The 11,355-nt window shown below is 49.9% G+C and overlaps 1 protein-coding gene across 5 annotated transcripts; it reads left to right on the forward strand.

Annotated features, from left to right (window-relative positions):
- Positions 1–1,002: 1,002 nt before the first annotated feature.
- On the forward strand, positions 1,003–11,355 carry ZNF892 (zinc finger protein 892). 5 transcript variants are annotated; one of them, XM_079111160.1, is made up of 6 exons: positions 1,004–2,178; positions 3,311–3,399; positions 6,395–6,426; positions 6,605–6,710; positions 7,168–7,254; positions 9,949–11,355. In XM_079111160.1, the coding sequence occupies exons 3-6, from the start codon at positions 6,400–6,402 to the stop codon at positions 11,217–11,219; spliced, it is 1,491 nt and encodes a 496-aa protein (XP_078967286.1). In that variant the 5' UTR covers positions 1,004–2,178; positions 3,311–3,399; positions 6,395–6,399; the 3' UTR covers positions 11,220–11,355. The 5 variants fall into 5 exon arrangements, with proteins under 5 accessions (XP_078967287.1, XP_078967286.1, XP_078967283.1 ...); XM_079111159.1 differs by lacking the exon at positions 1,004–2,178 and adding an exon at positions 2,532–2,707; XM_079111161.1 differs by lacking the exon at positions 6,395–6,426 and having other exon boundaries at positions 1,003–2,178.

Raw genomic sequence — 11,355 nt, forward strand, 5'->3', positions numbered from 1 at the left:
TAAACTTGGATCAGGGTGGTTGTGATGGACTCAGATGTGATCAGGTTCTGCATGTTTTAAGAATATAGCCAAAAGGGTCCACTGAGGAACTCAAAGTAGAGTGTGAGATAAAGAGGACAATGGTTCAGTTTGAACTGAGCAACTATAAGGATGGAATTGCCATTTACTGAGATGGGGAAACTACAGCGGAAGAGGTGTGGCAATGGAGAAGAGAGAGAAGTTGTTTTAAATGTGCCATATTAGTCATTTATTAAACATCAAGTAAAGAAAGCTGAGGAGACAGCTCAAGTTCAAGGAAGAAACCCAGGCTGGAGATACAAATTGGGAGTTGACTACAACCGGTTGGCAAATGTTGACAGAAAAGGAAGAAGAGACCCAAAGTTTGAGCTCTGGGGCATTTGGACATGTAACTGATTCCCAGAAAAGCAGCTTCAGCTTTACCTGGGAACTTGTGGGAAATGTAAATTCTCAGGCCACCAGACCAGTAGAAAGAAGTGCTGCCCAGCACTGCTTTAAGATCTCCAGGTAGTTCTGATCATGGCAGTCTAAAAATCACAGGTTCGGAAAAAGGGCAGAAGAGGAGGACATAACTAAAAAGACTTAGGAGTGACTAGTCAGGAAGAAAACCAGAGTGTGTTTCCAGGAGCAAGATAGTAGTCAACTTTTATCATTGCTGTGCATAAGTGAAATGAGGTGAGGGACGGAGGACTGACCATTGGTGTGGGAACAATTAATTTCTGTAAAGATATTTAGCGAGAAGAAAGGCATTCCCTGGTGTTTCAGATAGGTCAGCTGGGGGTGCCCTTCAAATACATTTTCTCAAAGAAACAGCCCATCCCTGATTTCCTCCTGGTGGAAGGACAGGAGATTCTCCCACTGCTGTTTGAGCCGGCACAGGTCAAGCTATTATGGGGCCCAGTTATTGACTGTAGTGAGACCACCAGAGACTAAAGTTAGAAAAAGTTTAATTTTGGAAAAACAAAAAAAAAAAAACCAGGTTGATGCATCAGGACTGCCACTCCAAGCAGCACGGAGCAGGAGTGGCAGTGACTTCTGCAAGCTGGTTTTTTAAAGTGAAAAATCTTACACAAAAAAACTTGATGGCTTACAACAGGGGTGGTTTTTTTTTTTTTTTTTTTTTTTTTCTTTTTCTCATGGAATACAAACAGCACGCTTTAGTTTATCTATTTTAGGCCGCACGTGGCCGGTTAGCAGGGTGGGCTAAGAGGGGTGGGGGAAGCTAGACTGGCCATATCTGAAACTGGCAGCTTCTGGGGCCTCCAGAGGGATGGGCTGCTTCACAGAAATAGTCACAATGTCCTTAACTCATTTTATCTCGAGTGTTGGTGTCCTTGTATTCACCACAGTCTGCACAACTCAAAGATTTTACTTACACTCATTCTGTATTTGTTTTTAATCAGAGTCTCTACTCTTTTACACAAGCGAGCTCCTTCTTCCTCCAGCCCTAGTTGACTACACTGGAATCTACAAACCAATTAGGAGATAAGTGTGCCCCAGGAGGAGAAACCCTAAATAACAGTGGCTTATACAGAACAGTTTACATTTCTTTCAAGCTCTGTTTGAATCAACTGCCAGGCTCATTCCTTCTACCTCGTTGCTGTGCCATTCCTAGGGGTCAACCTTCCTTGTCCACATGGCTCATGATGACACTTGTCTATGTTCCAGCCAGCATGGAGGAAAGCTCTCCTCTGCCTCTTTAAGAAACACTTGTGTTCTCAGTCTCCAGCAAAAGGCAGGAGTGAAGAGAAATGGAATGTCTGCCTTGAGAAACCCTGGTCCAGCTAACCGCGCGGGGATTCTGTTAGCGCAAGGGCAGCTGGACACGGAAACACGGTCAAGCAAACCGGATTTTCTCCCTCGGCAATGCGAGCCGGACAGAAGCCGGCTCCTTCGTTACGGGGTGGCAAGAACACGCGGCAGCCGCGGGCCGCCCACTCGAAGCGCTCCTGGGAGCCTAGAAGCCGTGTTTTCGGGCTCGTCTCCTCGAGATCGGCAGTACCAGGTCCTGGTGGTTCTTGGGGCTCTTTCTGGGTTGAGGTAATTCCCAGGACTGATATTCCATTTCTCCTCATTCAGGAGGGCAGCCTGGATCCGGCGGCCCTGGGCACTTGAGGCAAACCGAAGCAACCTGTTCCAACAACTGCGGTCCCAGTTAACGTGGGGACGCAGCGGAGCGGCGGCAATGGCGGCGGGGCAGCATCCGCGCACGTCCCCGCGGAGGGCGCACAGCCATAGACGTGAATCCGTCTGCGGGGACCAGGAGCACCGCGCTCCCGAGCTACAGCGGCGCGCATCCACGTCCCACGCGCGGCGGGCCTCGTCGCGCCTCGCGTCCGCAGCCGGAGCCCTCGGGAGCGCTCCCGCGCGGCGAGGGGCGGCGCCGGGCGACGGCAGGCGCGGGGCCCTCTGGGAGGCGCGACGCGACGGCGGCCGCGGGGCATGCTGGGGCTTGTAGTTCCGCCGCGCGGTGGCCGGCGCCGCTCGTCGCGGCGGCTCCTAGATGCCATTGTCACCGATCCCCTCTTCCTCCGTGTCGGGCGAGAGGCCCGACCCGGCTTGGAGGAGGGCTAAGAGCGAGTCCCTCAGAGTCCGCGTGCCCGGAAGAAAGACGGCTGGGGGCCGGGGCCCCGGGTCTTCCCCCCGGCGCGGGCCCGGGAGGCAGTCGCCATGGAGCCCGGGGACCGAGGTGAGGATCGAGGCCTGCGGCCGCGGTGCCGGCCAGGGACAAGGGGCTGGAGAAGGGTGCCCCGCGGCGGCATCACGTCCTCCCCGGAGCGCCGCCGCCCAGCCGTGGGCCTGGCGTCGCGGTTCCCCCGCGGGCGCGGGTCGCGCCCCGACCGCTGGTTGGTCGGGATTGTTCTGGGCTCGCAGGAGCCGAGGAAGCGTGGCGGGAGGTGGGCGCACGGGCAGCGTCGGACGGCTCGACCCCTCCTCTGTTTGCCGGCCGTCGTTTTCCCACCAGTCCAGTGCCCTTCCCGGGCAGCCCGGCGCGAACCCGAGGAGCCGGTGTTCAGGAAGGACTTGGCGCGGGCCCGATCCTGCGTCCCCGAGCGCCGCCGATGAGAGGAAACGTGCGTTCAGTGTCCATTCCCACAGGGGAATTCTGCTGGCGCTTAGCGGTGGAGGAGGCGGAGGATCCCGAGGCAGCCACGGCCGCGCTGTCCTGTGTACAGGATGTCGTGCGGCCCTCAGCGTCCCTGGGTCGACTCGGTCGGTTAGCTGGTGCGTGGCCGTTTCTGCTGCTGGACTGCAAGTCCACAGTAATTGTCACGCTTCTCTCCACTCCTAGGGTCCTTTTCTGAGGTCCCAAACCTTCCCAGTGCTGCAGAGCCAAAAGAAAATGGTGTGACTGACATGCTGCTGACTCCTGGGTCACAGGTAAGTTTAGGTTTCTTCTTTTTTTCTTCGTTCTCAGCATATTTTCCATTGTTAAGAAATTGCTCCTTGGGCTGGCATTGTGGCGCAGTGGTAGAGCACTTGCCTTGCACATGTGAGGCACAGGGTTTGATCCTCAGCACCACATAAAAATAAATAAAATAAAGATACTATGTCTGTCTACAACTAAAAAATATTAAAAAGAAAGAACAAAAGAAATTGCTCCGCCCTGAATCCTAGGCTACTGGGTTCCTCTTGGTGTATGGATGAGTGAGGAACCTCATGGGAAATGTTCCTGACTTGCACAAAAATTTCCTTCCCAGCACTGCTGCTTCTCTAAGGGCTTGCTGGCACCTACTAGCCACTCAGTACTGTAATTGACCTTACAGTGAGATACAAAGTCATAGTACCCACTTGCCCTGCCTCGTGGAGTTTCCTGAGGAGTAAGATACAGATAAGTAAAATAAAGTGTGAAAAAAAAAAAAATATATATATATATATATATATAAAATATATATTTTTTTTAATGTAGAAATGATTGCTTCAAGTCATACACAACCCTGAAAGTTTCCCATTATCTAGAGTATTTGGGGAAGGTTTGGAATAAAAGCTGCATTTAGAAAACAAGAGAGCAGAATAATACAGGAATATTCTAAGAGAGAAAATGTCTTTGGCAAAACAAACAAAACACACACACACATACCTTCAAGAGATGAGAGAGTCGGACGTCATTGAGGGGTGTGAGTCACTGGGGGGTGGGGTCGGCTGTAGTGTGGTGAGGAAAATGTGGATGCATTATAACCAGATCACAAGAAAATCTATGCTGAGTGTTATTCCAAAAGCAGATAGGCCCAGGAAGGTCTTTAGAGGCCCAGCAAGATGAAACAGGTCAAACCAGGTATGGTGGTGCACACCTGTAATACCAGCAGTACTGGGAAATACTTGGAAGGCTGAGGCAGGAGGATCCCAAGTTCCAGGTCAGCCTGGGCAACTTAGTGAGATGGTGTCTCAAAATAAAAAGGACTCGGGGAGTAGCTCAGTAGAGTACCCGAGTTCAATCCCTAGTAAATCCTGCCCCACCCAACACACACACAGATGAAGCACGTCATAGTTGAAGAGAGAAGATGAGTAAAGATGCCTCTGTAGAATCTAGCTAGGATACTGGGAGATCCACAGCCCCTTCAGTACAGAACCTGGGATTGCTTGTCTGTGTCAAGTCAGACCTCAGGGCACACAAGTGCTCATGATCCGTGTACAATAGCGGGTAAAATGCCAGTATGGGTCTTGATCTCTGGGATCAAGAAATAGGGGCAAGGAGGTCAGAAGTAGCTGCTGGGCAGCGCCTAGCCCCAGTGCATGCTCTTAAAGGAGTTTGCTTGCTGATGTTTTCTTGGGGAGCCAGAGTCTGAGAGGAGCTGCTGATTAGTGTTTTGGTGTTGGCATTGTTTGATCTTGCTTGTGTGATCACTTCTAAGGCATACGCCCAAGTGCAGTGTTTCATACTTCAAGTGTTAGAATAAGAGTTTATTTTAGCCAGGCAGTTTTCAAAGTAGGTGGTTCTTTCCACTTCCTTTCTTTTCGTGCATGACTTTATCAGTTGTTTTGAAGAGAGGGCTATGTTGTATTCATTAGAATGCTAACGTAAGCAGAATTAACTGTTCAGGTACCGTCACACGCCACATAGGACCTTTTAGTCAACAACAGACCACGCAGGGGAGGCCTGCCTTCAGGATCGTATCCCTGAGCAATGGCACCGTATTCTGTAATCACCCTCTCTGATGTTTGCTGCAGTGTGGGATTGCCTCACCCACCACGCATTCCTCAGACTGTATATCCATTGTTAAATCATGCATGGTGGTATATGTTCCGGGGCCTGTGGCAGAAGTGGGTAGGTAGTTCAAAGAGGTGAGAGACTTATTCTTTCACTAGCAGTTTAGGGCCTGGTCTATGTTAAGTGAGTCTCAGGTCAGTGGGTATCGTATAGAAGTTCCCTTACTAGATTAGAAAAATGATTATGCGTTTGTCTTAATAGCAGTAAACAGATTCAGAGGAGCATATTACCTGTCTTGTTCCCTCTTCCCACATTTTAGTAGACAAGCTACACTTGGTGCCTGTCATCTAATTAAAGATCAGGGTGAACATTCCCACAGTGTTTCAGTGTTAGGTACGCTTCTGTTCCCTCTCCACCTTTGATCCCATGCACACTTTTATAAAGTACCCTTTTAAACTTGTTTCTGCTAATTCTTATTCATTTGTTCCTTCCCTCATTCAGCTCTCCAGCAGACACTTATGGAGTCCCTGCGCTGAGGGAGGTTCTAGGGCTGCTTTGATGAGCAAGACCAGACCTGGCTGCTGCTCCGTGGAGCTTGCCATCTTGTGGGCCAGACAGATGTTGATCACAGAGTCTCTAGCGTGTGTACTGAGAGAAAGGAAGGAGCACGGTGCCACAGCCAGAGTGGAGGAGGCCTCCTCGAGGAGGTGACCCTGAGTTGAGATCGAAATGTGGGGATTCAAATAGCTGAAAAGATGGTGCAAAGCAGGAAGCATTGGGGAGGGTTCACAGGGACTGCGGCACACGTTTTACAGAGCGAGCAGCTGGAGCACAGAGTGCGGGAAGAGCACGAGGAGGCAGAGGCAGGGGCCGGGCCACAGGCCCTTGTGGGCAATGACAAGAACACCGTGGGAACTTCCATTCTAATTTGGGCTTGAAGACATCCATATTCAGTGACACGTGAAGCAGACGTCTTAATTTTTAATATATATTGGATGAGTTTATTCTGAAAAAAAAAACTGGAGAGAAAAATAGTTCATATTTCATGAACTTCTTATATTTAAAATGTCATAACATTAAAAAAATTTAAGTTCATAATTATATTTTCTTCCCTTACCCTAATAGTAAGGGATTCTCCAGTCCTTAATCTAACTTAACAATAGAGAGCTAAGAGCGCTTTCCTTCAGGTTTCACACTGAAGGCGTTCGCTCTCCCTCCTGCCTGTAGGTGACATGCAGGTCTGGTGCATGGTGGATATGGTGAGTCTGTGGATCACACGTGGGCCAGAGAACCTTCAGGTCAGAAGGGATGGCAGAATCATTTTGTCTCACCTTGCTAGCCTTCCTGTCTACTCCTAAGCTGTCGTTTTGGGTCCTTCCCAGAAGCCTTTGGAAGAAGGCCCACCACGGGTAAGCACTGGTGTGTTTGTGTTTCCAGGAATCGTTGAGGATCAGGGATGTGGCTGAGGCTCTCACCCAGTGGGGGCAGCTGGCTGCCGCTCCAGGAGATAGACCTGAGAAGCATCGCAGTCTGGTCCTGCTGGGTAAGGAGGGCTCTCCTGCCCCTCGTGAAGCCACCTAGGGCAGTACTTGGGCTTCCTAGAGCTCTGAGGTCCTGGGTTCAAAGAGTTAATTTCTGTAAGGTTTGGTTTTGTGTGTGTGTGTGTGTGTGTGTGTTGCTGTTTGTTTTGGGATGTAGTTCTAACACTCCCAGAGTCAGAAATGGACACTTTCATCATCTGGTCCTGTAGCCTCCTCCTTTGTTCCTTGACCAAGGATGTGAGGAAAATGACTCTTCAAGAGAATGGTGTTTATTCTTTTAATAGGGAGAGAGAAAAACAAGTGGCTGGATGTTCCAATCTTAAATACCCCCATCAGCCTCCTGACCTCAGCACTGCTGGGGAGGAAGTGCAGAGCCGACCCCCTCACTCTGCTGCCTTCCCTCAAGACCAAGGAGCTGACCCCGCTTCCTCACCATACTCCCTTTCTCCCCATGAACAGGACTTCCGATTTCCAAGCCTGCTGTGATCTCTCAGCTGGAGTGTAGGGAGGAGCTGGGGAGAGAAGCCTCCAAAGCAGCCAGTCCCGGTGAGTGAGCGTGGGGACAGTGGGAATAAACCACCGGTGGTGGAGAGGCCTGCGGGGAGCCGTCCAGGCTTCCCTGGACCCACAGTGATGCTGAAGTGGAGTCCCAGCCTCTCCCGCGCCACACCCCAGCTCTGAGGGTGCTGAATATAAAGTCTGAATTTTAATATTTTCTACTCTTTCAAACCAATTCTTTTCCCAAATACGGTAAAAATGAAGCTAACATTGTAATGTTTGCTAATAACTTGCCTGAATTTGCTTAGGGAAGGCTCTAAGTCAGGGTTCTTCATGCACGCTGTTTTATCTCTGCAGGATGGTGCTGCGTTTTTCCAGTCTTAGGCCGGTGACTCTAAATTGATACCTTGCCTTTCTGTTATCCAGCAGAGGCAGCATAGCATGGTGGGTAAGAGTGCGGACTTCAGAACAGTCTTCTGGGTTCAAAGCCCATCTTAGCTACTCAATTTTTCTGTGATCTTTAACAAGTAACTTATTCCCTCTGTGACTCGATTCTCCAACTGTAAAAAAGGGGATTGTCATGGCACTTAACTAGGATTATGGCAAGGGGAAAATGAAATAGTCTAAGAGAAATGTTTAGAACAGACTGGGCACAGTGGTGCACGCCAGTAACCAGCAGCTGGGAAGTTTGAGGCAGGAGGATCACAAGTTCAAGGCCAGCCTCAGCAACTTAGTAGGACCCTAAGTAGCTCAGTGAGACCCTGTCTCTAAATAAAATATAAAAAAGGCTTTTGATGTGACTCAGTGGTTAAGCACTCCTAGTTCAATCCCCAGCTTAAACAAGACAAAACAAAACAAAAAAACCATCTAGAACAGTACTTGGCTGTATGCTATGCAAGTGAACACTCTTGCTCCCTGCCTCATCTTCTGGTGCTGAAGATTGAACCCAGAGCTTTGCACCTGCTTGGCAAGCACTGTGCCACTGAACTGACCCCCAATCCCAAGTGAATGCCACTGATTAAATACTGGTACCATTTTTGTTTTTAAAGATGACATGGATTTGATCCTGTTACTTCTCTCAAACTAGATCACTGCAGTAGCCTATCAGCTGATTACACTTGTTTAGTCTGATCCTCGTGTGCTTGAGGCAGCCCAATATTGGTAGATTCCCAAGCGAGTTGCTTACTCTGCCAGTGCTGTGTTCCTCGACCTATTTTCAAGGCCTTTGTTAGTCCACCTGCCTAGATTATTTGCCTTCTCTGTTCTCCAGTTTGAATCCTTAATACCACAAAGAAAAGTTCCTCAGTATCCATATGTTCTCCACAAATATTTGGGGTTTAAATTTTTCCACTTTGCTTAGCTTGAAGTCCATTTGTCTTTAAACTTTTACTACCTATTTATCCTTTAAAATACCAGGCATTTCCCTGAGTATGATATGTAATTTATAGTATTGTGTTTAATAGATTCATTTCATTTAGCGACATGGTTGGATAGTAAAGACTGCCCATACTAGTCCACTTTGTGCTGCTGTTGCAAAATACCTGAGGCTGAGTACTTTATAAAGAAATATGGTTCTTTTAGCTTACAGTTCTAGAGATTTGAGAGCATGGCATTAGCATCTGCTCCTTACTGGCGAGGGGCCCCTTAGCTGCATTATAACATGGTAGAGAAATGGAAAGGATCAAAGCTTGTGTCAAGCACTTTGCTGGCCTCACTTTGTAACAACCTGCTGCTGCAGGAACTCATACATTTTCCTTGTGACCAGCATTAATCCCCTTCTGAGGGAGGTGCCTGTGATCTGCTTACCTTTCATTAGGCCCCACCACTTGGGTTCCACCACCTCAACACTGCTACTGAGGACCAAGCTTCCAGCATGTGAGCCCTTGGGAGCACACTCGCACCCTGTCTAAACAGTAGCACCATCGAAGCCTGGAAGTCTTTAAACATTTTGAACAGTGAAGTCTTTCACCCTTACTTGGAAGCCCAGGATCTTGGGGCAGGTAACCCAACAGGTCAGGGGCCAATCTGAGCACACGGGGCTTTGACCTCGCCACACTCTGCTCTTTTGCGGCTCCTTCTCTTCCTCCCTTCCCCTGCCTCTCCTGTTTGACAGATGTTGTGTAATGGTAAGCAGTCAGAGATGGTCAGTTTCTTCCTCATGACTGTGCTTTATAATCTCAGTTTGTAAATCTAGACCACGTGGAATGCTAGCTTCCAGAAAGAGTGGCCTCTTGAAATCTTGGCAGAGGTTTGTGTAAGGAGGATGGTTTGGGGAGATGAGCCTGTTAGTAGTGACAGGGACATAAGAGCGTGGGAGACGGTGGGTGGCAAGGAGATCGGCTGAAGGTGGCCTTTGCAAAGGCAGTGAGAGGTTCTGGAGAGATGGGCGTGGCAGGGAGTATCTAGGAGGCCGCTTTTTTTGATCCCAATCCCGGTGCTTACAAACCCTTTTTCTGGTCTACTATTTCCCAGGTCACCTCTTTTTAGTCTTCCTGTGTTTTTCTTCACTTCCTACTCTGCTGCAGAGAATGTTGAGTGCCCTGTCCCCTTCTCTCTTTATGCCACTGCGTGTCTTTCCCAGGCACTTGTTTTCTCATTCCTCAAGATCAGAAGGCTACTTTTGAGAGCTTTGAAGTTCATTTGCTTCCTGAAAGCATTGTTTGTTGGTTTATTATTTCAGCCACCAGGGTTACTTGTCTCTCAGCATAGGAAATGATGCCTGTGTATTTTCGCTTCTTTCAGACTGGGAGACCATTCCAGAAAGCAAGGAGCTAACTCCAGAGAAGGACTTTGCTGAAGAGGAATCAGCGCCTGGGGTGTTGATAGAAAGATTTCCAAAGGAAGGTTCCAGTGGACATGAAGACTCTTTAGAGAGTCAGCAGGAAAACCATGAGAAACCTTTGATTCAAGAAGTCGTCACTCAGAAGAAACTTTCTGGAGAGAGAAGCTACCAGTGTGATGAATTTAGAAGGAATCTGAGTCGGCGGTCATTGCTGGTCCAACAACAAGAAGAGAGACTTCATAACTTTGATTCATTTAAAAAGAACTTGAAACGAAATTCAGATATACTTAGACATGAGAGGATGTGTGCAGGGAAGAAACCTTGGAAATGCGACGAGTGTGACAAAGCCTTCAGTTACTACTCGGCTTTTGTCCTGCATCAGAGGATCCACACGGGAGAAAAGCCCTACGAGTGTCAGGAGTGCGGCAAGGCCTTCAGCCAGAGCATCCACCTCACCCTGCACCAGAGAGTCCACACCGGGGAGAAGCCCTACAGCTGCCACGAGTGCGGCAAGGCCTTCAGCCACCGCTCAGCCCTCATCCGCCATCACATCGTCCACACCGGCGAGAGGCCCTACGAGTGCGGCCAGTGCGGCAAGGCCTTCAACCAGAGCTCCTACCTCACCCAGCACCAGCGCATCCACACCGGGGAGAAGCCCTACGAGTGCGGCCAGTGCGGCAAGGCCTTCAGCCAGAGCACCTTCCTGACCCAGCACCAGGTCATCCACACCGGGGAGAAGCCCTACAAGTGCAACGAGTGCGGCAAGGCCTTCGGTGACCGCTCGGGCCTGATCCAGCACCAGAGGACTCACACCGGCGAGAGGCCCTACGAGTGCGGCCAGTGTGGCAAGGCCTTTGGCTACTGTTCCGCCCTGACCCAGCACCAGAGGACTCACACTGGGGAGAAGCCCTACAAATGCACTGACTGCGCCAAAGCCTTCAGTGACCGCTCGGCGCTCATCCGTCATCAGAGGACTCACACTGGAGAGAAACCCTACAAGTGCAAGGACTGCGGGAAGGCCTTCAGCCAGAGCTCCTCTCTCACAAAACATCAGAAGACTCACACTGGGGAGAGGCCCTACCGGTGCCAGGCCTGCGGGAAGGCCTTCAGCCAGAGCTCCTCCCTTTCTCAGCACCAGAAAACGCATGCTGGAGGGGGAAGGAAGGAACACGCAGCGGCCCTCAATCAGCACCCAGCCCTCGGCCAACAGAAGAGGATTCACACTGGGTGAATGCGCGTCAGGGTGGACTCATGGAGTTTCCCGGACATGCCGCGAGGACCACAGAGAAAGTGACTGTTAAAAAGGTCATCGTCGATGTGGGCATAGCTCACCAGACTGCTAAAGGGGGTTTACATGGTTTAAGATG

This window comes from Sciurus vulgaris (genome assembly GCF_902686455.1).
Source record: "Sciurus vulgaris genome assembly, chromosome: 14".
NCBI lineage: Eukaryota > Metazoa > Chordata > Mammalia > Rodentia > Sciuridae > Sciurus > Sciurus vulgaris.

What these genes read in the sequence shown, in the direction of transcription:
- ZNF892 (XM_079111157.1), top strand. An exon ending in TGCTGACTCCTGGGTCACAG is followed by an intron (nt 3,400 to 6,604) that starts GTAAGTTTAGGT and finishes TTGTGTTTCCAG; the next exon opens with GAATCGTTGAGGATCAGGGA. An exon ending in TCGCAGTCTGGTCCTGCTGG is followed by an intron (nt 6,711 to 7,167) that starts GTAAGGAGGGCT and finishes CCCCATGAACAG; the next exon opens with GACTTCCGATTTCCAAGCCT.